Genomic DNA, 26,366 nt, shown 5'->3' with positions numbered 1-26,366 from the left:
CACTTGATTATCTTCCTCACTTTTTGAAGTTTGATACATCTGGTCCTTACTGTGATTTGTACCCCTTTCACATCACAAATGGTGGGTCACTCTCGGGATTTGGACACGGGTCCATCCCAGCTGCGATCCGGCATCTGTGAGTTGAGCCACCACAGTGACCTAGGAATATGCCGGGTCACTGATGTCAGAAAGGGGGCAGATCGGTCGCGTGTCACCTGGGGTGGGGGAGGAGGCAGCGCTCGACCTGGTTTACTCGATCACACTGCACAGTAACCCGGGTCCCATTGACCTCAGTCGGAATGCCAGGTTGCTGGACCCGGGTATTTTAAAAAAGCCCTTTCGCACCGCACTTTGACATGGGTTGACCCGGCAACAACCCAGGTTGGACCCGGGTCATTTGTCTGATATGAAAGAGGGGTACTTGTGTACTAGCACGGCGCCCCGATAATTAGTCGGCCGATTTTTTAATCAAATCGCATCGCATGCCATACACCCGATGGCATGCGATGCGACGCGATTTTAACTCATATTCGATATTAAATTGTATAAGCACCCATTAAGCACCCTAATGGGTGCTTACAATGCTTAAATGCACCCCCACGCCACCCCCCAAGTATAAACGTGAACCAAAAGCGTGGCGAGCGTAGTGAGCCCGCGAGGGGCGGCAGTACGCGTCCTACGACCTTTTCATACCCCCACTATCCACGTCGGCGTGGAGTTGAGAATAGAAAGCCTGGCGAGCGGACGCGGATACCTGTGAAGGCCGCGAGGGGACACGGATACCTGTGAACGTATCCGCGTGCGCTCGCCACGCTTCGGGCTCGCTGTGCTCGCCAAACTTTCTATTCTCAACTCCATGCCAACGTGGATAGTGGGGGTATGAAAAGGTCGTAGGACGCGTACCGCCACCCCTCACGGGCTAGCTGCGCTCGCCACGCTTCGGGTTCATGTTTATACTTGGGGGTGGCGTGGGGGTGCATTTAAGCATTGTAAGCACCCATTAGGGTGCTTATACAATTTATAATCGCATCGCATCGCATTGTATGCCATATACAATGGCATACAATTTAAAAAATGTATGCCATTGTACAACATCGGTCAATATCGGCCGATATCGCGTCGCATCGCATGCGATATGGTCTGCGATGCGATGGGCACCGTGCTAGTACACAAGTACCGAAAGAGGTATTAGTAGGGGATGAAATGAGAATCTTCTAGCACTGCAGTTAAGATAAAGCAACAACAGCATATTAACACAATTCTTGTATACACAATGAAGTATTCCCATATATATTTTATTGTACCATGATTAGGTGTGTAGAAATCACTTATTCCCTAATTTTGCTCATTTCTGTGTATTCTTAATGTTATACCATGCTGTAGCTTTCATTCTGCTTTGGCATGATATCCAGATGTTAATGTTATAGTTACCAAAAGGAAATATAGTTTGTGTTTATAAAATGTCTTTACAGATATAGCCACGCTGATCGTTGTGACCTTTTTGTTCAGCAAGTCACACGTGGCATGAAATTGCTATGAAATCACAATTCTGCGCCATACTCTGCCTAATGCTTTTCTATGAGCCATGGGTGCCAAGTAGACGTACGAGCGTTGCAGCGGGTGCGACATGGCGGAGCTTCAATAACCAGGCTACATCTGTATGCTGTCACATTTTTAGTTCAAACTGAGTTTATTGGTTTTAAATACAAGTGCATAGACATTCTTTGGTTTCACTGTCATTTGTTACAATGCGTTCAAAACATACGCGCATCAAATTGTACCAGTCTAATTTGAAAAGAACTCGTAGAATGAAAGTATAGAGGAAAGAGAGAAAGCGAGAGAGATAAGGAGGGGGAAGGGGGTAGAAGAGGGAACACTCCGGATCACTCTAAGTGGAAATAGAGCAAGTATACCACTTACATTTAGGCTACATAAAGAAAGTAGACAAATAAATAAATAACAGAGGGAAAAAGGAGTAGCAAGTCCAAGGAAGGGGGAGGATAAGAGGATTGAGACGCCATGACAGCTTTATAGGTCCCGGCAGACTAACCAAGTATCCCTGAACTGGGCGTTGCTGTCACATTTTTATGAATGAATGAAGCATTCTGTGAAGTTGCTCTGACTAGTATTCTGACGGGAAGCGGTCATCTATTAGAATGAACTTAGGTCTACAGTCATTAGGTCGACCCCACTAGGTTGACTGGCAGGAAGGTCGACCTGACTTAAGGTCGACATGGGCCAAGGTCGACATGACTTAAGGTCGAATTTGCATAAAGGTCGACATGAGGAAGGTCGACTGGTCATAAGGTCGACATGGGTTTTTCACTGTTTTTTGAGCCGACATGTGCCGACAGGCGGTATTTCATGCCCTACCATCCACTAGGGCGTGGTGGGAGAATAAAATAGTGTGCCGAGCGCAGCGAGGCACCATGCCCGAAGCATCGCGAGCGAAGCGAGCGATGCGAGGGTCCGATTCTCATTGCCAACTGTGTCCATGTCGACTGTGTCGACATTCGTATAAAAAAAAACAGTGAAAAACCCATGTCGACCTTCCTCACGTTGACCTTTATGCAAATTCGACCTTAAGTCATGTCGACCTTGGCCCATGTCGACCTTAAGTCAGGTCGACCTTCCTGCCAGTCGACCTAGTGGGGTCGACCTAATGACTGTAGACCTAAGTTCATTCTGACAGATGTACCGCTTCCATTCTGACATGTTGGTTGCCTTGATCAAGTATTAACTCTTTGTTTCTGTATAATTTTAGTATACTGTTGAAGTTGGTCTTATTGACATCTCTACAATTTCCATGATATCTGGATTACAAGTTACTCTGGCTGTTTATCCAATTGTCGTGTTATTATCACTTCTCTTTAGGTTCAGTGAGGTAAGCTGTTTTTATAGCTAATATAATTGAAATATTTTTGATCAGAAATAAACTTTTCATAAGTTATACTATTATTAACATAAAGACATCCGGTACTTATATGTTAGTTGGGCGCCCACTAAGCTATTTGCTTAGTTTTCCGCATCCCCTTGCAGGGTTCGCTACGCTCGCCACGCTTCAGGCTTGGTGGGTCGCTGCACTCGCCACACTATATAAAATCAACTCCATGCCGACATGGATAGTGGGGGTATGAGCGTACTAACTATCGTGGGCGCCCAACTAACATATAGGTACCAGACATCCTGATATATACAGATAATAAAATTATTAAAAAAAAAAAAATTCCATTTGTATTTCACTGTAGAAAACGTTGACAAAAGATCCTGGAGAAGAAAGATTTAAAGGTGTGAAACCCTTTGAAGGTGAGAGAAAAAGTGATATATATATATATATATATATATATCTATATATATATCTATATATATAGATATATATATATATATGGGCTGATTTATTACATTTTTTTTAACAGAAATAATGTGAAACAGGGTGTTTTCACAATCCATTTCACATTATTTTAGCATCACCTGAATGTATTAAAGGGCTTTTGCAGTTTTCATAAAAAAAATCATTGGACACAAAAGCTTATCACTGTAAAAGAACAAAAAAAATCATGGTCAGCTACAGCCAGGTTACTGGTGGTTGATGCTCTGCTGAGGGCTGCCAGCCACCGGCTCATCCTGTGCTACTGTATGAAGCCGCTGCAGGAAAGGGATGCTGCAAAGCAGAAGCTCACTTTACAGCACCTGGGTTCATACAGCAAAAGAAGACCCATTGGTAAAGAGGATGGCAGTTGCAATGAGAAGCTGCCCAGCAGCAGTAGTAGTAGCAGTGGTGATATTGGCAACCCACTGTGTCCTAGGCCACCACGCCACTGTCAGTGCAGCAGAGAGAACTTGTTGGCATGAAGAGCAGCACTGTGGGAGTGATGTTCCTCCCAAAATGATAACCGCTATAGAGAAGACAGAAAGAATGCTAGAGGAAGTAGCAGATATTTTTGGTGGCACATTTTCAATAGTTTAAAGAGGGAAGGTGCGATCAGTGGCCCTTGCTGGGACTCCGACTCATGGCGGCCAGGGTGGGAGATCACCTGACAATTAACATGGCCCCTTACAATGACCTGGAAAGCCCCATAGTACCAGCAGAGGGAGGGGGGCACAAAAATTGTAGTTACATCACTGCACCGGACTGTTCTTAGGTGCCCACACACGCACCGATCCAGGCGGTGCGATGCTATGCGATGGGGTGCGCCCTCCCGTGGCACCTCATCGCACAGTACAAAAAGTATATGCTGCACATACTTTTTGTACTAGCTTTTTATCGCATAGCATGCACATCGCATGCATAAGGCATACGATGCGATGCGATGTGTGCTAGTTAAGCACAGAATGCACGCCGGGATCGATGCGTCTGTGGGCACCTTTAGTCTGATTCTCTCATAGTGCACCTATTCTCAGGGACTGGCTGGCAACTTAAAAATAAAATTGTAGGAGTTATCTATCTAATGTGAAAGTGGTTTCATTAACCAATGAATGGAAAATTGAATCAAAATACTATAAACAAATACAAAGCCTACCAACCTTATCTAACAAAGCATAGACCATTCTAGTGATTCCTATACAATACTATAGAGACCATTCTAGTGCGATCACTGGGGTGAGCATAACCCAATGCGTGTAATGCTTGTTGTCACCCCAAAGGGCCTCCTACCATATCAGACCATACCAATAGTAAAAAAAAACACAATGGTCTGAAAAAAACTCACATAGCCCCCAATAGGAAAAAATAAAATTAATTATCCTTAACAGTAAATACAATTTAAACACAATGGCCCCCCACCAAGATAAAAAAAGCACATATAGATGTAGCCATACTCATTATGGCTACAATCAAGTACAACCACAACTCGTTTGTTGTGGTGCATGTGCCAGTTTATGTAAATGTGCTTAAAACCGCTTTATATTGTGCAATCGTGAGTCTAAGTAATATGTTTTACATACATTTATCACCGTCAGCAGCTAAATAGGGGCCCTTATGACCCTTTGCTATGGGGCCTGTGAATATCTAGTTACGCCACTGCTTTAAACCATTAAATAAAAAAATAAAAAATCTTACACATCTTAGAAAACACAACTGTACAGTATACTATCTACAAAAGCATCTGCATTGGATAGTAAGTATTCTATTTATATGACAAACTAAAATAACAATTAAACCTTTCAGATAAGATTATTTAAACAATTTTGAATATTATTCACTTTACAGCAAATAAGTCTACATGGATAGTATGATTGTTGTTAAATGAGTATTACTTGCCCCAGTTAAATCCCGTTACTCATTATGAGCTAGCTATTAAGAACCAGTTTCTCTTTGCAAATTGTAGGACATCTACGTTCTGTATCTGCAGCAGACACCATATTTGAATCCAATTTGACCTGGCATCACTTCCAGTATTGGGCCTATGATGCTTGGAAGAAAAAATATGAGGTATTGAACATGTAGTTTTTTGTGTTAAATGGTTCACTGTCTTTTTAGAAAAAAAAAAAAATAACCCTGTAAATTTATTTTGTGAGGGGAAAATTCTGCTAAATACAGTATATAAAATGTACATGAAGATGCGAATGGATGAAGGTGTTAAGCCCTTTACACACTACACTTTGTTTAAAAAAAGATATCATTCAGAGAGATATCTTTTAAAAAAGGTGTAGTATATATTCTTAATTGGGTACATTTGCTAAGATGGGAGTTCTAGTGAAGATGTGATGTTGCCCATAGCAACCAAACAGATTATATCTATTATCTTCTAGAAGGTGTTAAACAAATATGAAATGGGATCTGGTTGCTATAAGCAACATCCCATCTTCACTATATGGAATCTGGTTGCTATGAGCAATATCCCATCTTTACTAGAACTCCCATCTTGGTAAATGTAACCTAATATCATTAACACTGTACTCTCCTGCATATCACTAACACCTCCCCCCTCTCATTGGCTGAACATGCAGGTCAATTTTAGCTATGTAGCCAATAAACTGCATGTTCAGCAGGGGTCCCGGTGAACAATGGGCCTAATTCATTACCGCTCACTAAACAGTGGTCGTTCGCTGCTTAGCGAGCTGCTTGATACCGCCTGCCACCTGGCTGAACACATCCCCTTGCATGCGGCCAAAGGGGAGAGAAATCGTTTAATGGTTGCTGACCATCAAATTATATTTCTCCCCTTCAGTAACAAAAGTCAGTCAAAACTGACTTTTATTTCTGGCATGGTCTGCCGATGACGGGGGCGTGGGCTGATGTCATGTGAGATCATCCGCCCGCCCCCAGCAGGAAACGCCATTCCCAGGGGAATGCCCAGCTTTTGCATGGGGAACCTAGAATCTGATTTGTTAGAACCTTACCTTTCTCCAAGATGAATAAATATTGCTGATTAGTGATCAACAGTTTAATTTGCTAGCTCCCTCTAGTGGACTGTCAGTCAGTACTGTTTCTGTCTGTGAGATTTGCTTGGGTGTGGGTCAATAGGTCGACAGTCATTAGGTTGACCACTATACAGAAAAAATGTAGACATGGTCAAAAGGTGAACATGCTTTTTCTTCACTCTGCGCCCACCATACTTTGGGCACAATGCCTTGCTGCGCTCAGCACACTTTTTTCTCCTTCTATGCCCACTGGGATGGTATAGTGTGATCAAGTCGGCTTAAAAAAAAAAAGAAGAAAGAAAAACATGTCTACCCTTTTTCATGTTGACCTTTTGCGCATGCCAACCTAATGCATGTTGACCTTTTTAATGTGTCAACCTATTGCCTGTCAACCCATAACCTATTGCCTGTCGACCTAATGACCGCATACCAATTGTTTCCCCAGTAAAGCTGCATACACACTTTGCGATAAAGGCAGCTAACTATAGGGCTAATTCAGCCCTGATCGTGGCTGTGCGAAATTGCAGCATACTGCGATTAGATAGCTGCTGCCCTGCAAGTATAAAAATCCCTGCTGCGAATGGCTTGAAAAAATATCACAGATCGGTGAATAGCTGCAAATTCATTGGCTACTTACTCACCATCACATGATTTTCCCAGTGTGTGCAGCCTGTGCGTAACCCAGGACCTACTCTGCCTGTTGTGGTGACCAACTCATCCCTTTAATCCGGGACTGTGGCAATTTAAAACCAGGTGAAATGGAGTCTTGAGGTGTGGCAGTTTAAAACCAGGTGAAAGCCAGCCACAGAACCTGTGTAATTAATATGTGTCCCAAATTAAAGGGATGAATCAGCCTGATTCTACTGCCTGTGCAATAGAATCAGGCTGATCGTGGCTGGAGCTGAGCATTATTATAGTTCGTACACACTGAATGATATGCACAATAGTATTTTTTAACGATATTGTTATTGTCATCTGCATTAATTGCATACTGTGTACAGGCAGTGGCATATTTATAATGGGGGATATGTGAGTGGTGCACACAGGCCCCTGAGTCCCAGGGGGCCCCACACCGCTCACTGCACCCATTTTTTATACTTACCGGTATGGAGACCTGCAATGAAGGCAGCAGCACTGCTGGAAATGGAATTTTTTTTTTTTTACCAAGGTCCGCGCATATGCAGTAGAGTCTGAGCCCTCGAATGCTCAGACTCCACTGTGCTGCATGCTGGGTCGCCGCTGTAGCCGGAAGAGAGGAGCGGACTTGAACAGAGTGGGATCCACACGGGCCTCCTCCACTTCTCTGAAAGTGCTGCTTTGTATGGGGCGTAAGACTGCCAGCAGTGTGTTTGGTGCAGAGGACAAATTAATCTTCAGGGGATAGAAGACAAATTAATCTTCAGGCTCATTATTTGTAAAGTTTGTTCACAAAATGGGTAATGCATATCGTGTTCATGTTTTGACATTTAGAAATGAATGTGTGATATGTTGATCAGCTTGTTTAACTACAATCACACACATGTGCAAGCAAATGGCTTCGGTGAGTTATACACTCGCCGGGTGGTTCGCTACGGGGACAAAGGGGGGCGTGCAAGGGACCACCCAGCATTTTATGGGCGTCCCTATAAAAATGCTGGGCGATCCCCTGTAGAAGCAGGCGTGATGATGCCTGCTTGGGACAGGTGACTGACGTCACATGACATGAGTGCCCACCCCCTCTTTGGCCGACTGAAATAAAGTCAGTTTAGACTAAATTGTATTACCATAGGGGAGATAAATCATTTTGTTATCAGTGAACATCAAATGATTTCTCTCCTCCTTGTCTGTGATCCCCTCGCATGGTACCGAGGGGATTTGGTGGTGGGGGCGTTTGGTCAGGCTGCAGGCAGCGTTTATGAGCTCACTAGGCAGTAAACGACTGCTGCTTAGCGAGCCAATGTGAATTAGGCCCCTTTCTCAAGTTCATCATGTGTCCTTTCATAGCCTACCAGTTATAACTCCATAGTTTTGCTTTTCTCCTCTGTAATTTAGAGGGATATATCTGCTTCAAGCATTCACTGTGGAAATGGCAGCAGGACAAACAAAACTGGATGCCCATCGCTTTCCAATCAAAGTTCAAGTGGATTTCAAGACTGTGATCAGAAGCCTGGGCTGAAAGAATTCAAGGACTGCACAAATGTGACGCGCTCACAGTATTTCTCAGGTATATAGTAAAATCCATACAACAGGCTGTCAATGGTTAAGTGGACTTTCATATATTCTTTCACACTATAGTTGTCAACAGGAGCAAATTTTTATATAATGTGCTATGAATGTGCTTTCACTTTACATGGTTTTTGCATTTACAAACAAGACAGTGGCATACCTCCCAACATCTGTATCTCGCTAATCGGGACACTTATGCGCGGAGGCGCACGCCCAAAAAGTGGAAATGGCCTATGGAAAGGGGGCATGGCCTTGTGGGATGATGTGTCCTCGAGCCACGCCCTCATTGTTTGCCCCTCTGCATCGCTGAATAGATGCTACGTCTATTCCCTTCAGGCTGGGGGGGACTCCCAACTTCCCCCCGCCCCAGGACATGGGAACGTCCCCAAAAACTGGGACGTTTCCGCGGAAAGCAGGACAGCTGGGAGGTATGCAGTGGTAAAATAACTGTTTCTTTTCATCAGAATTGACACTTTCTACTTCTGTTACTGTAATGATGCAAATGTAGAAAAAGGGCTTAAATCAATAATTATATCCTGGAGCTTTTTTTTATACTGTGCGGACAACTTTAATCTGACATTTTCTGATTACTTTTTTACTTTCTGAGTCAAAAAACAACATGGAAACTTGAAATAGCCATTATATCCAAATAAAGTTGCTGAAATGTAAAAAGGCATCTTGTGACTTATGTAGAAGCTCCCAAACCCGTACCTCTCAGCATTGTACATCCAATTAGCGGAACTTCCATGTTCGCTCAGCTGCACACTCCTAAAAAAGCGAGAGTAGTCTCACTGGAATGTTGACTGCAAGCCGCTCCCCCATTATTGTCAATATAGGGGAATGCCCACCACTCTGTGAGCTGCTGGCCATGCCCCCAATTCTGTTTCCTCTGAATAGACGCTATGCACATGCTGACAACATCTATTCACCACTGCTCCGAGCAGTGGTGAATAGATGCCCCCGAAAATCAATGAAGTCTGAATTAGGCCCCTTATTCCCCGCACAGTAAGCTCCACACAATTATGCTCTGCACATTGGAGGTTATTCAGACCTGATCGCTGTTGTGGGAATTCACACGGCGACCAATTATTGATTGACTGCGAATGTGTATGGATCATAATATGCATTCCTTCTGCTGCCAGAAGATCCGCTCCCTCTGTCTCCGGTAGCTACACCAGGCTTGCCTACCCTCCCGGAATTGGCGGGAGGCTCCTGAAAATCGGGTCCCCCTCCCGCCCGGGAAGGTGGGCAATCCTCCCGCATTGCTCACGCAGCCCACGCACCCCCCTTCCATGCTGTACTAAATTTGATAAAATACCCGGTTTTCGCGGGTCCGCGGCAAGGGGCGGGGCTAAAATGATGCGAATTGCGTAATTTTGCGTCATTTTAGCCCCTTCTTCAATTCGCGAACCCGCAAATTGCTTTCTTTCACTGCCATGGGGGCAGGGCTTGTGACGTCAGCCTCTCCCCGCCCCCCTGACATAACATTATCGGGTCCCCTCTCCAGGTTTCTCCCGGAGGGGACAACAGAAAAGTCGGCAAGTATGAGCTACACCCATTTTCAGAATCCTCTGTCACAGGGGGCACAAGGAGCTTCTATCTGCCGGTGCTGCTGCCTGTCAGACACTGTGACAGTCACAGCGCCAGCAGAAACAGGACAACAGCAGGGAGAATGCCGGCCCTGGTGATGAGGATGCCAGACATTAGGGTGGGGTGTGGTATATGGTTCCGACAGTCGGGATCCCGACAGTCATTAGCCTGACGTCGGGATCCCGACTGGCTACGCTCGCCACCAGAGGCAGAACTCTGGGAGGCAATGGAGTCATCTGCCGCCGGGCTCCTGCTCTCAAGGGGGCACCTCTCCTCCCCTGCAGGTTTAAATTCATTAATTGAAAGCCATCAAAATCGCTTCTGTGGCTGAATCCTGAAATATATATATAGATATTTATTTCATAACAGACATATATACAGTATATATTTTATATAACGTTGTGTGTGAGTGTTTGGGGGGGCACCAATATACATCTTGCCTCCGGGCAACTTGGATAAACTTACGCCACTGCTCGCCACCTATTCTATTCTTCCTCTATGGGGGTTGTGGACCCCCATGAGGGAGAATAGCCGGTGGCCGTCGGGAACCCGGCTGCCGGTGTTTTAACAGTCGGGATCTCTGACGTCGGGTAAATGACTGTCAGAATTCCGACTGTCGGGACCCCGTCCGGCACCCATTAGGGTATACCTGGGCACAAAATGAACACCCTGTGTGCACGCCTATGCTTAACAGTGTTTATATGTGGCAGAGAACAGGCTGTTTTTCTATTTTAGTATTAACCTGTATATCAAAAAATGTCCCCTTTCAGAATTGGAGACAAAAACGCCTTAAAAATGTCTGCCGTGTCCCATTGAACACAATGAGAAATAGAGGAAAATATTTACTGTACTAATATATAAATAGGTTGTCAACACCAGTGCTTTTGCTTCACCTACCTGTATGTTTCAATTTGCTGACGGGGATGTGCGGAGAGCAGCACGGGGGTGCGGGTGTAAGTGCAGCTCCATTTGGTGACACCTGGGTGCGAGCCGCACTGCCCTAGTGATGCCATTGCTTACATTTATCAATATTAAACTTCATCTTCCATTTAGCTGCCAAATTCTCCAGTTTATTTAAGTCTTTCTGTAGAGATATTACATCCTGATTATCTTACATAGTTTAGTGTCATCTGCAAAAATGTAAACTTTGCTCATTAGAACCAATGCCTTGGTCATTAATAAATAAATTAGAAAGAAGTGGCCCCAGCAGAGACTACTTCTCTATATACTGTACTGTATCCAACATCACTGTATCCAACAGTACTATATCCAAGCATCACTGTATCCCAAACTATATCTAATCCGCACTGTATCCAAACTATATCTACTCTGCACTGTATCCAAACTACATCTGCTATGCACTGTATCCCACGTGCACTGTAACCGACATTGTATCTGACCAACAGTCTATTCACCATTGTATCTAGCACTGTATCTAATGCACACTGTAACTTTGTGTTTTTACTAGTGCAGTGTGGTGTAAACCTGGGTGTGTGCCACTGCAAGAGGTATTACCCTTTGTGTGCTGCAGTGCGGTGTACCCTGCGTGCAGCTACAGTGGAATGTGTACAAGTGGCATGGTGTGATGTAATGTGAATAATGGACTCTAATGTGTGGTGTAATGTGAATTGTTACTAATATGTGGCCATGCCTCTTCCGTGTTAAGCCACGCCCCTAACATACCCTCCAACTGTACCGTTTTAGCGGGTACAGTACAGTTTTTTAACGGTCTGTACTGGCTAAAATAAACTGTAATGATTGTACCGTTTTTTTTAAACATCAGCTCTTGCTGACTGAGGGACTTTGGGAGATGTAGTTCATAACACCGCCGACTGCTCCCCAGGGATCGTGAGAGAGCGGCCGGCCAGGACTACATCTCCCAGGGTGCTAGGTGAAGGGACGTAGCAGTCCCGCCTCCTCCTGCTCAGGTAGAGATTGCGGTTGGGGGAGACAAGTCACAGCGTACTGTGTGGCCAATTGGATTTCTCTCACCACACCACACTCAGCTGCTATAACACAAGCCTCCGCCGGGTTCAAAGAGTGTCCGGCGTAACATAACCAGCGGGTGACCGAATGTGCAACAGCATGGAGAACCCCGCAGGCAGCGTGGACTAACAGCGGCCAATCTTCCAGGAAGACCCTGCACAGCTGGCAGGACTGACTGCTCCAGGTAGGGACAGCTAGGGCAGCATTTATTTTAAAATGGACCATGTAATGGAATATGTAGTGGAAGAGTCGAGGCCATGCCCCCTTTACCGAAGACCACGCCCCTATTTCTATGGCCACACCCCCTGTGCCGGTTTTTGTTGGAAATGTTGGAGGGTATGCCCTAAATGTTGCACACCTTTGGTGCGTAATGCGTATTTTGGGTATATGGGGAACCAATTTCCTTTCTGGTACAGGACACCAAAATATCTAATTATGGCTCTGCTCCATAGCGTATTAGTCAGATATTTTCTGGATTACAGCATAAAAGTAATTAATATATTTGCTCCCTTGCATTGCTCTTGATTTGTGCCAGATACAAAGTAACTTGGCTTTATTGCTTTGCTCCCCATGATTCTTTCTTTGCTCCTGGCATTTTACAGGGGTTCTTGAACCATTATTTTCTTTCCACAGATCACAGTTTGTTTGAATCTCCTGTTCTTCATGGGTATAAAGTTCTTCCTTCGTGGAGCATCTACATTGCTTGGACACTTTGTACAGTATTTAGCTTGATCTGCATGATCACCACAGTAACCATTGGCATCAGGTAACTTTTACCACCTAAGCTTTTATGGCATCTTCAGAACTTGCATTTTGGGATGCTCTAAACATCCCCCGCCCGGTTACCGCGACGGGGGTATCGCCAGAAAAAGCTGGCGATGCCCCATAGAAGCCTATGGGCTTCTACCGCGACCCACCGCCACCCGCACCGACCCCCGCCACCCCGTACCGACCCCCCCACCTGTGTCCAGGCAGCACAAAGCTGTGCTATCTGCACATGTGACTTCCTCCTCCCTGCACTATGATCCTCTTCCGGTTGCAGGGAGGAGGAGGAGATCCAGCCCCCCACAGCAGCAGCACCAGTGCTGGATAAGAGAGGGAGGGGGGAGCCACCGGGACCTGTTGGGACCCGCTGACTCACTGCAAAGGACAGCTTTTAACGCAAGAACTGGCCTTTGCCATAATGATATCATATGCGACAATTGGAAGCGAAGGGTGGCGGAGGGGGGCTGCGGATGTTAGAACATCCCGCCCATTGTCCATGGATTGTATTTAGACATAACGATATATGTACAGTAGGGGACTCATTCAGTCCTGGGGGGACATTATTAGGTCGAATGTTATGCAACCTATTCAATGTGGTGTCTATTTTGCCGATTGTCGGGAATTGTAGGGAATGTATTCCAACAGTCTGAATGTCCCAGCATTGGCAAAATGAGGTGGCGAATGTTGGAAATCCACAATCCCGCGGCCGTTTCTGACAATAAAGATTTGATTTCATGGGGATGCTCTCACTATGGGTGGGATGTATTAATATACATCGCTGCCCAGCCACAGCAATGCCAGTGCATATGTACTAGAATATGCGGCTGGCATTGCGGTGCGGTGATGGAGGCCCCCCGCGATACCTGTAATGTGGTGTGCTGGGGGGATCTCTGTCACCTCCCTGCCGCCTCCTGCTCCCCTCATACCGTGACAGCTCAGCGTGGCTGTCCCCGGTGTCTCCTCCTCCCCCTGCCGCCGGAACGACGTCCGGCTGCCTTGCTAGGGGGAGAAGGGGTTTACCTTTCCCTTGCAGCAAGGTAAGCCGGAGGGAGGGGGAGAGGGGTGTCGGCGCAGACGGTGGGTTTGCGGTGGAGGAGGCGGGTGGCGAAAAAAAGCCCAAAGGCTTCTATGGGGTATCGCTACCTTTTGGGGGTTTTACCGCAATTTTAGGTTAGTACATCCCGCTGTTTGAATGAAAGCTTAAAACCCTATTTGCAGTGTAACCCTAACCATAGCCTAAAACCTAACCCCAAAATCGTCTGTCATCGTTCTGACAATGTCGTCAACATTATGACTACATACCAATTTGGTCTTATTTTTAACTTTACCAGTTACTGATTGATAATTGTCTGTTTTATAACAAATGACTGCTTGTAAAATTACTATAAGTAGACATGTATATTAGCATGTGACCTGGCCCAGAAAGCAGGATCCCATATAGAAATTTATGTGATAAGAATAGGTCTATGAAACAGTGGCGTAAGTTCATCCAAGTTGCCCGGAGGCAAGATAAGTATTGGTGCCCCCCCAAATAGCTCAATCAGTAAAATGTCTGTCTCCAGTAAGGTCATGGAATCTAATACAGGGTGTGATACTTGCAAAAATGATGTTAGAAGGGAGAGTCAGCCACATGAACAATATCAACTGCTTTCAATTAATTGATTCAAACTTGATGGGGAGGAGAGGTGCCCCCTTGGGAGAAGGAGCCCGGCGGCAGATGACTCCATTGCCTCCCAGAGTTCTGCCTCTGCTATGAAAGATAACTATTAAATAAATGTGTGTTTCCCTCCTCAGCTTTGGTCCCACCAAGTGTGTGCTCTGGCTTCACGCAGTGTTTTTCTCGGTGATCTACTGCATTTTTATTGTTCAGCCTTTCTTGGTAAGACATGCGATAGCTTATTGTTCTTGTTCTCGATACTTGCAATAAATAAAACCTGTATATTATAAATAATTGTAAATAACTTTAACTCTAGCCAATACAAAGTGTCTAATACCACTACAAAGCAACATACACTAATATGGCACCCCCAAATCATAATACAGCCATAGAGCAGGCATTTACCAATTGGGCTCAAGGTTCATATATGCCAGGATTACCTAAGGCACATATACATCAATGTTTTTTGGCATCGGATACAACTAGACTATAATTATTAGTGGTGCATTAATAATCATCCAATCACAAGCAGTTTTCTAGTACTAGCGACTCTCATTTAGAAAAGTTGTTTAAAAAATAAATGTTGAAAAACTCATGTTGACCTTTTCATGTATCGTCTACTACAATATCGACCTTTTGTCAGTTGTGAGTCAATCTTTTTAATGTGTCAAACTATTTCCTGCTGATCAATAATGGTTGACCTACTGACTGTAGACCTATCAACAGGAACCACCTAACAGGACAACCCCATATTATACATCTCTGTGCCCGTAAACCCATATTTACTGTAGAAGAAATGGATGCTGGGCGCCACTTGTGTGCAATGTTTAGAACTGCCAATATTAGTGACACTAGTAAAAAATCAGTAAAATGTCCGTATAAAGGCACCTCTTTGCATATAAAAGATGTCCGTTATCCCCTTGGTAAGAGGCAAACGATGGTACATATAAAAATATACTATGATGTATATAAATATAGAGGACAGGTATATCAATAAATAGAAAATGTATTCATAATACAAATATTTAAAAAAAATACACATATAGTGAATACAGCTGGAATGGATAAAAATAAAAAATATTTTAGGGGAGGATAAAATTGTACATATTAAAAAATGAAATTGCAAACAATAAAAGAGTATTAAATTGGACCATGAAGTAGAATCAGAATCAGAATCAGAATCAGAATCAACTTTATTGGCCATGTGTGCTTGCGCACACTAGGAATTTTTTGTGGATTTACAGTGCAGCATCAAGCAGGGATGAAGGTGGGGGGGTGAAGGCATTACATACATTACATTAAGACATTACATGTGGGGAACACATACCTGCCGAGCTGCACAGCGCCTAGGCAGCCATCAGCGGCGCCACTGGTCGCTGCAACAGCCAGGAAGGTAACAATACAAGCAGAGAGACAGTACAGTTATCACATAGGGAGCACATACCCGCCAAGCTGAACAGCGCCTAGGCAGCCATCAGCGGCGCCACTGGTCGCTGAAACAGCCAGGTAGGTAGTATTAAGTACAGTTATCACATAGGGAGCACATACCCGCCAAGCTGAACAGCGCCTAGGCAGCCATCAGCGGCGCCACTGGTCGCTGAAACAGCCAGGTAGGTAACAATACAAGCAGAGAGACAGTACAGTTATCACACAGGGAACATATTTGGCTGAGCTGCACAGCTCCTAGGCAGCCATCAGCGGCGCCATCTTGATCATGCTGCTCAAAGGCAGCAGTAATAATATTATTTTCATGGCAACTGAAGCATGAGTTCGACCGGATGCAGCACTTTTCTTCCAAAGCTGGCACACCCTGCCAGCTTGTTGTTCAAAGGGTGTGCAACTAGTGATGGTACAGCATACAGGCTTTGCAAACAGTGGTTACAGAGGTACATGGTACAAATCATTGTAAAGAGACAGTAAACAAAGAAAATACATAGCTTTCATCAGCTTAGAGGCTGAGAGAGATGGTAATTGGTGAAAAATAAAATGATGCCATGTGCGGGTGAAGTCCAAATCCAGTCCAAACTCCAGTCAAACTCATGCTTCAGTTGCCATGCTTACGATGCAGGCTAAGAGCAGGCAAATCTTATAGGTAGAAGGAGGTTAAAGCAGCATCCAACGTGTTTTGTCACTTAGGGCAGTATTCAATGAAAAAGTTCTCCGTGCATGGAGAGCGTTTTATTTCGCTCTCCATGCACTCTCCGTGTTCCGGAGGGCTCGCTGCCACTCCTGCTCCCTCTATTCAATGTGGTTAAGACTCGCCGCCACTCGCGGCGAGTCTTAACCCCTGCAGGGAGCAGGGAGCTTTCAGGGAGCCGGAAGCAGCCAGAGAGATTAAAGTCTCCCTGACTGCTCCAGAGGACTGTGGAGGGGAGGGGGGCTCTCCAGGACCCAGGCTGCACCCCCCTATAGCCAGCGGGGGACCCAGTATTCACTGCACCGTTCGTGCATAGTTACGTTCGGGTGCAGTGAATATATGAATATCTAATGAGCGGCTCGAGCGCTCGGGCCCCCTGCTGGCTGCACTGTGTAAAAAAAAAAAAAAAAAAATGTAAACATTTTTTTTTTTTAAATTAAATATATATTCATGTGCTATAAGCACATGAATAAAAATAACATGCCCCTTCACAGGAAAAAAAACCTGATTTTTTTACACCAAAATTTAAAAAAAAAACCTTTACGTTCAAAAGTTCACATTCCAGCTCTCCATCAAAAGATGGAGAATTGCTACACGGAGAGAGACGGAGAAAATCAATTAAAAAGACGGAGAATATTTCACATTGAATAGGGTTGCTCGCTTTTGGAGAGCAAAATGTTCCGTCCAAGGCGAACAAAGCACAAATTCTCCACAAAACACGGAGAACTTTTCTCATTGAATACTGCCCTTAGACTTCCTACTCTACCTAGGTCATTCCACTCATTCTATCCTCCATCTCACCTCTCCAGGTGCAAGTAGACATAAATGTCACATCACACAATTGGACACATATTGGACACAGCCAGTTTCTGGGAAAAGCGATTTTATGTATGTTATGCTACAAAATCTAGCCCCATATACTAGTCAGATTTGGCCTGTTTTCTTCAGATTCCGATGGATCTGAGTGACAAATCTGAAGAAAACAGGCCAAATCCTCAGATTGAGACCTATGTGCAGTATGCTACTAGGGAATTGCATTCTTATTGAAGCTTATATTTTTAATTTTCAGAATGTAAGCTCATTTTTGGTGTCTGTGGTTACATTGGGGATGACATGTACTGTATGTATATAACTCAAAGGAGGGGACGTATCAAGCCTTGGGCCACATATACTAAGCTGGATAAGTGATAAAATGGAGAGTGATAAACCGCCAGCCAATCAGCTCCTAACTACCATGTCACAGTGTGTTTAAAAAAGGACAAGTAGGAGCTTATTGGTTGGTGGTTTATCACTCCTTTTATCACTTTTCAAGGCTTAGTACATCTCGCCCTTGGAGAGATATAAAGTGCGAGACAATCAGCTCCTAGCTGTCATCTTAGAGGCCATGTTTGAAAAATTACAGTTAGATGCAGATTGGTTGGTACTGTGTAGATGATGTATCAAGAAGTGAAATAATAAAGAAGTGGACCAGTGGAGAAGTTGCCCATAGCAACCAAATAGATTCAAGCAAGCATTTATCAAGCTGGTTGGTTTCTATGGTCTAGTTCTCCACTTTGAACTTCTCCACTCTTTTCTCTGCTTGGAACATCCCCCGCCTTCCTCGTCCTGCACGCCAGCCCGGGGGGGGGGGGGGGGGGGGGGGTGGAGGTTATGGTTGCATGTGAGGCACAGACTTGTAAATATATAATCCTTGTATATGTGGCACTCACGTGACTCTGCAAAATGACAACAGTGACCCCTGTATATATCAAGATATATACAGGGGTCACTGTTGTCATTTTGCAGAGTCACGTGAGTGCCACATATACAAGGATTCAATATTGGATCACACAGTAGTGTGTTCATGGGGGCACCCAGGGAAGATATGACGCTGTTTGACTATTTTATACATATATATATATTATATTCACACACAATAAAAACATATAACAACAAAAGAAACAAAGCTACATACTGTAACAATAAGCAGAATAATAGAAATCACAACAATCCCACCAATTGATAGTACTGTAGGTTCTGAAGGTATATGGTCTATCAATCCTCATACTACTAGTCAAGACAACAGAGCAAGCTGCCACTTGCACTAGATGACAGATAGTAAAAATGGTAATTAATCTTTGCAAGTTGAATTATTATTGGGGAATTTTTTGGCAGATTTTACTCATAGCACTATATGTAGCCTGGAGGAAGAAAGAGAGAACTGACTTATTTCTGGAAGCATTAAGTGAAGATGTCAAGTGCATTACTGATGAGCGATGTCAACCTTTAGAGACTTTCACAGCACGCTCTCGTCTGAGTAGTCACGGAACCTCAACTTTTGAAAAGGTAAAATACAAAATACTATAAATCTGTCTGGTAAACCACTTTTTGGAGGGTAAAATATTTGAGATATTCTTTTTTGTATTTGGTAATGTTGCCGGTGCCAATGCTTTCAATTTAAATATTTGACATAAATACAGGTTGAGTATCCCGTATCCAAAATGCTCGGGACCAGGAGAATTTTGGATAACGGATTATTCCGTATTTCGGAATATTTTAATATTTCAATGATGTATTTTGAAGTATCTTGCATGTATGCTGTATAAACACATAATATACACACAAATATATTTTATTACCACATAAAATACACACAAATATATTTTAATTGTTCAAAAAACAAGGTTTCAAAACGTGAAACAAAATGTGTGTACTATCTCAGCACTGAATTTGAATGCCAAGCAATCATTGTCTTGCACATATATAGTGCCAGTTACATATCATGTTCCCAGTGATGCTGTTACAAATGTCCCCAGTGAGTTTTTAGCAAAAAAATTTTTTTTTTTCACTTTCTGGAATGTCCGTATTTCGGAATAATTCGGATAACGGATACTCGGATACGGGATACTCGACCTGTATATGTTCTTAAATAAATATTTTTGCAATTTCAATCGCATACTTATTTAGGCATGAATGTACATACTCCAAGAACATCTATAAAAAAAATAAAACTAGGGTTAGGTAAAAAAAAATTATAAATATGTATCTCAGAGTTTAATGAACTAAAATAATCTTTATGTATGCAATATGTTTTTTACACCCTTATTTAATTCCTTGTTTTAAACAGATTCTTGCAGCCCGGAAAAGAGCTCGATATTTGAAACTTGCTCGTCCACCAACTCCTGCTCAGCTAAAATTAGTCAAAGACAAACTCAGAAGAAAAACAGTTATTCAGAAAATATTTAGGTAATACACAGAATAAGATCTAAAATTCATTATTTTTAGTGTTTACTCTTTTTTATTGTATTGTATGTATAAGTATTATAAATGCAATTTTACGATTGTTCTTTGAACATCCCATTGCTGTTTACATAGAGTTTGTGCTTATAAGTACATGCCAGTGCATGTTTGTTGTGCGTACAATGGTTTGCTAGCATCTTAGAAAATGAAGGTACCAAAATAAAATTACTTAAAAAAGCATTGGGCCTGCACCACTATGGTCTGCGCCACCATCTGCCAGCATCTGAACTTGTACAGTCGGGATATAGCACAGTCCTTTCACAAATGAGAGTAAGTGATGCTTGGCTGATGGTGGTGGAAAATCCTGTCCCAGGTGTCATTCCAGGATCTCTCCTAAATCCATAATTGGGTTCAGATTTGCTGTCTGAGAAGGCCATGCCATAACATCAGCATCACGTTCATCATTTTTGTTTCTGAGAATGCCTGCATTGTTATCCTGGAAGGCATATTTACCGTTAGGACATAAATGGCCAAACACAGAACACAGGCTACTCAGTGCTGTTAGTTAACAATTAGCATTGACTTTGCCGTTGAAATATGCCAGGAAAATTAGCACAATAACATAATAAAACCATTAAAACCCTTCATTGCTGTTAACCAGCACTCAAGGCTTTAAAGTTCTTTCAGCTGTCTCAGATATTAACACATTTGTAGAGAACTTTGTTAAGGATAGTTTAACTAATCATATAATCTTCTTGCACTGACCATAGTCTGGAGGTGGTAGAGCTTTGCCTAAAGTCCACCCAGCTCTCCAATATAGAAGACAAGGGAGCTAGAGTCAGTGAAGAGGCTTATGGCAGGCTGATAACTGGTACTTTTAGGAGTCATTTGGAGACAGGCAGATGTGGGGTGGGAATAGAAGCTCTCAGTTTGTCTATGAATGCAAGAGGGAGCTCTCAGGACTGAAACAAGTGGAGGTTACAGAATCAGCGAGGCTGCTGGGAGGCACCAGACCATGAATGGCTGTCAGCATGCTGATTGATTGATTACTGGAGCTATCCACCAATCAGAGTGCTGGCAGCTATTTACTGTATGGAACCATGAGGAGTGACTGTGCAGGAACACAGGTGGGGCAAGTTATGATTTTAATCAGGGCCTAAAGTGGTCCTGGAGAGGTGTTGTATTCTATTCCCTCTGTCATCCAATAGCCCCCCCCCCCCCATCCCCCATCAGACCGAGCCAGGGTCCGTGGTAGGGTTTTGGCACTCCCCTGCAAACTATAAAGTTTTTCTGTTACAATTACACTGTACAAGGCCAAGATGAGGGTTGAACTAGTTCTACCTCACCATAACAGGTGGTGGTACTCAGTTCCAACCCCCCCCCCCCCCCATGTTTAACCCTTGATTTTAGAGTTTCTTAGAATAATATTACTCAGCGATGAACCCTTACCTAATTGCTTGTTAGTGTAACTATGAGAAAATATTTTGTGGCTCTCCCTCCAAAGTCATTTTCATAATTCTGCACTCGAAGGAAAAAGTATGGATACCATTAAGTTTAGCTGTTCACTGAAATGGCACCTAGTCTCTACCTTAACAAGTCACCGAGGTCGCCACTTGCGGTCATATGCCATAATTATAGACAACCAGGGCATCCAGCATATTATACATAAACCTGGCCAAGCTAGGAAAATATTTGCTTTGCATGTGTTGCACTTGCAACAATACCTTCCTTTCTGTATGCTTGTTTTTCCACATTCACACTTTATTTCCATATCAGGTGTGTCCTGTGTTTCTTTTTTCGGTTAAATCTGCCTGTCCTCTTTCTTATATTTGTAATTCCTTTTTTTCCAGGGAGCTGACGGTCTACATCATCATGACATCTATGTTAATTTTCATAACAATGGGAAAATATTCTCAAAATGAATATTTGTTAAACCAAGCAGTAAGGAATGAATTTATACGGTATGTGATCCTACATAGTTTTATGTTTTAAACATGTACAGTATATAAAGCAAGGCATACACTTTACAATTATCTTACAGATCATCCATCAAATCTGGCAGGTTGGAATAAAAATCTGGTAATGATGAGAGCAGATGACAATACTCCCAAACACTGAAAAATGGACAAAACCTGTCATATAAATAGGTTAAATTGCACATTTTACCACTTCGTATGATCAACATTCCCTGACCTCTTGGTGATTGATGGCTGATGTCACCAGGAGGCAGGGCTTAGGTCTGAAAGCAGCAGGGGTGGGGCTTCTGCTGAGCAGGCTGTCGTATATGGACTGTACTAGCTACAGCCCATGGAAACCAGATAGTGTGATGGTATAGCAGGGAGTAGTTTCTCATAGGAAGTCACTTCCAGGCTGGCAGTCCCAGGGGTCGAAAACACCTCTCACCTAGACTGACTGACTGGTTGTGGTTAGCAGGGAGTGGCTCTAGTTAGTTGCCACTGCCCATTGTAGGCACTCCCTAATACTGCTTTCAAACAGCGGTGCCCGAATAACTTGGTAATTAGCGGCAAGTACCTGGCTTTTGAAATGCCAGGTTAATCGACCACCGCTGTCAGACCCCCCTTCACACATGAGAGCAAATCTCTGGGTCTTAAATTTAGAACTGGAGATTTGCTCTTTCTTCTGTGTAAAAGGGTCAATCCGGATCTTAAAGTCTGGGTCTCCGACCCTGGTCTTTTGCAGGGTCGGAGACCCGGAGTTGAAGATCCGGATCGACCCTGTCACACAGGGCCAAAAAATTTGGCCAGTGATAAAAACCAGACAGTTTATCACTTCACCTAGCTTAAAAAATCTACCCCTCAGAGTCAAATGGTAAATTAAACTCCAAAGAGCCAATCATATATAATGACCTCTTCCGGGTATCGGCAAATACGGATACCCATTAACCAGTAACAGTCACGTGACGCACGCCAGGCGTCAGATGCTACCCACTTGACCAGTGAAGTTGGAGGAAGGGTGGAAGTGCCCTCCCGACGGACTCAGCTGGAAAGAGAGCCTGATAGGCGCAGATATCCCAGGTGACACCTGGAAGGCCCCCCCATTGGTGGGAGAGACCCAATAAATACGGCGAATGGAACGGCCACCGGTTTGCCTTTGATAAAGCCTTTAGAATAGGTGAAACACGTGTCAGGACCCCCTGAACCTGCAGAACTTCTGTTGTTGCCATAGGAGAAAACATGTATATAAACTGTTGATTATAAATCTGTTAAAATTAACAATGAATGGGACTTAAATAGTAACAGAGTAGAAGTGTCTGTGCAACCCAACAAAAAACCCTATTAAGGGGGCTGGGGGCAGCCTAGTAGCTAAAGAGGAAAACTAGTAAGGAGTTAACCCCTGCTTAGCCAATCACAGTGCTGCAGACCCACTACAAACAAGGTTATTGTACCCATTGTGCATATTAGACCCAAGTGCTGCAGACTTACTGCAAACAAGGTCATTACACCCTCTTCTTTTGAACACCAGATCTGAAAGAAATATTTGTGTAACCCAGTAAGAACCTCTATTAAGGGGACACCTAGCATTAAGAGAGCAAAAGACAGTGAGAAACTAACCCCTGCCTAGCCCATTACAGTGGTGCAGATTCACTGCAAATAATATCAACATACTTCTGTGTGAAAATAAGATTTCTAACCCTAAATCATATTCAAATGTTTAATAAACATAACACAATCTAAATTCTGAATGTGATGTGAACATTAACAGAAATATCAGCCCAATCTGGCAGCTATCCACATCTAAAATAGCAGAAGGAAATTTAGCACCCAGTTGGCTGAGATAAAGAAGGGTTAGTTTCTGCTTAAATCCATTACAACGGAGCAGACCCTTCCAATATGAATATAACATTGCTCTATTATGCTGTGTACACACGGTGCAATATGATTGCTAGCGATATATTGCTAGCAATATATTGCCAGCAATCATATTGCTCAGTGTCTCCTTTTCATCGCTGATGAAAAGGAGACACTGCTATGGGGCGGAGGGGGAGCGCAGCAGCAGCAGACGCTGCTGCTGTCACTTTGATGGGAGGAGGGAGGGAGCAGCGGCACGGGGCTGAGGTAGCGCAGCAGCAGCAGACGCTGCTGCTGTCACTGATGGGAGGAGGGAGGGAGCAGCGGCACGGGGCTAAGGGAGCGCAGCAGCAGCAGACGCTGCTGCTGTCACTGATGGGAGGAGGGAGGGAGCAGCGGCACGGGGCTGAGGAGATCAACGCTGATCTCCCTGGCGCTGACCTCCCGGCACAGCGATCGCCGGGGAAAGCCGCTGGTCGCAGGAGCATGCCAGTGCACACGGAAGCGCGCAGCTGGCAATTTATCGCCAGCTGCGCTCCAAATCACTGGCAATATGGTCGCTCAGCGACCATATTCCCAGCGATTTCACATGAAATTGCACCCGTGTGTACACACCATTAATACTAAGCTGCAACAAAATACCAGACACTTCAGTAGTCTTATTGCAACATTGGATTCAATAGAAGTGACTACTACTCTTTGTAAAAGTATCTAAATCCCACTTAGAGAATAACTGTTTGTACAAAAAACAGAGCTATTAAGAGCAATATAGCCATTTTTCAATCTTTTTCCCTACACACCCCATTATTGTATGTGTTAAATGTTTGTGATTTTTAACCCCTTTTTTCACCTTGTCTAAACGTCTTGTGCCCTCAAGTTTCAACTAATAAAAGAAAAACTAAAGTGACACTTTTAATAAAACTTTCTTAAAACATTGTACATCATAAAAATCACATTATAAAAAGTATATGTGAAGGAGTGCATCCTACAGTACAATCCCTTTTCTTCTCTTTTTTCTTGTATCCAATCATATATAATCAAGAAAGCAGATGAGCTACAGTACGATATAACAAGATAAAGTGTGAGAGACCATTTACATTTCATTCCCCATGTTTGGATATGACAAATTCATTTTTGGGTTTCTTAACTATTGGGATAGTGCATTTCTGGGCAATAGTAGGAATTTCTTTATCCTTGATTATAGGTGTTTTTCTACAATAAATAAATAAATAAATTGCAGGCCTGAAGCAGGGGAAACAGAATCCTCTAGAAGCCGTGGCTTGGGCCAGCTTATCATGGCAAATAGGAAAGCTCTCTGCGAAGCAATAACCCTTGATCAATGATCATGGATAACTGGATTCCCCCTAACTTGTTACAGATTTATATATGGTTACACTTCTTCAGATTCATTTGGTGCGTGTTTCCTCTTAGGAGCGCTAAACAGCCATTTGGTGAAATCAGCACAGAGGATCACTGGTGGAATTGGAGCTTCAACGTATTACTTGACGGACTGTACTGGAGTAAATGGTACAATAATGTTTCTGCAAGTACTGAGGTAAACTAATCAACTGAGACGCAATGAACATGCCCTTAGTTTTGCAAAGCTAAATAAATATTAAATTATATTAAAATCAGATTAGATAAAATGCAGATAGAATTTATACCAATACACAGTAGAAAAGGTATTACATGGTAGCAAGCTAATGGGGCACACACACGGGTGATGTAATGCCTATTTCTAAGTAATCTGACTAGATTGCTTAAAAATTAAGCGCTGATCTCTTCTTGTGTATACCCCCAGCAATGGCAATGCACGGTCCTGCGCTTCACCATCGCCTGACTAGATGTGTATGGGGCATAAGTTTAAAGTGTTCAAATTAAGAAAGTATGAGCCCGATTCAGACCTGCTCACTAGGCTTTGTATATTCATAGAGAGCAGGTAAACGCCGCCCCACTAAACGCACACTCCCCGCCGCCGAATGCAGCGCTACCATGTGCATGTGTATTCTTACACATTTGGAAAAATGATTTCATGGTCACTCACCATCGAATGATTTTTCCTCCCTCAAGTGCATACTTACTTTTATCCTTAATGGAGATGGACGAAATGGGGGTGGGCACTGGTGTCATGTGAGGTCAGCCACCCGCTCCAAACATGCCTGAGTTCTGACGGGCCCGTCCAGCATTTCTATGAGCGCAGCCACCATTTTTTGTGGGCAGGCCTGTCAGAACAGCCCCTGCCTGTCACTCAGGCGGCGAGTGTACCGGCGAATTAAAAAATATGCCCAAGGCGCTCACTGTGGGGATTTGCACATTTCATTTTATCAGGCATGCGCCAACCCCTACGATTGGCCGTGGGAAAGAAATTGGACCATGGCATACAGGTCTTATTCGCCCCATATGTTGCAAACTCATGATATAAATTTGTTGTAGGCTGAAGCACAAATTCCTACTTACTATAAGCTTAATCCAAAATCACTAATTGTGAAAATGTAGGAGATGTGCAAAAAGCAACAAAGATTGATCATCAGTATAATCACTCGTATAAGTAACAATCTACAATGGTACTGCATTAGATATATGACTGGGAGCAAATATCTTGGGCCCTTATTCTGGTTCAAATAGACAAAACCGT

General features: G+C 43.6%; 1 protein-coding gene across 1 annotated transcript in view; it reads left to right on the top strand.

Moving 5' to 3' along the window:
- The window catches only part of PKD1L1 (polycystin 1 like 1, transient receptor potential channel interacting), a 167,611-nt gene that overhangs the window by 125,139 nt on the left and 16,106 nt on the right, over positions 1-26,366 (top strand). The window contains exons 32-41 of the mRNA XM_083145173.1: positions 2,765-2,884; positions 3,249-3,306; positions 5,328-5,431; positions 8,395-8,566; positions 12,778-12,910; positions 14,704-14,788; positions 18,858-19,028; positions 19,810-19,928; positions 21,773-21,883; positions 25,163-25,286. Of these exons, the coding sequence (XP_083001299.1) occupies positions 2,765-2,884; positions 3,249-3,306; positions 5,328-5,431; positions 8,395-8,566; positions 12,778-12,910; positions 14,704-14,788; positions 18,858-19,028; positions 19,810-19,928; positions 21,773-21,883; positions 25,163-25,286 (1,197 nt within the window). The remainder of the gene's footprint in view (positions 1-2,764; positions 2,885-3,248; positions 3,307-5,327; positions 5,432-8,394; positions 8,567-12,777; positions 12,911-14,703; positions 14,789-18,857; positions 19,029-19,809; positions 19,929-21,772; positions 21,884-25,162; positions 25,287-26,366) is intronic.

This window comes from Crinia signifera, chromosome 5 (genome assembly GCF_055691185.1).
Source record: "Crinia signifera chromosome 5, ASM5569118v1, whole genome shotgun sequence".
NCBI lineage: Eukaryota > Metazoa > Chordata > Amphibia > Anura > Myobatrachidae > Crinia > Crinia signifera.
This window is presented reverse-complemented; position numbering and strand designations above follow the sequence as displayed.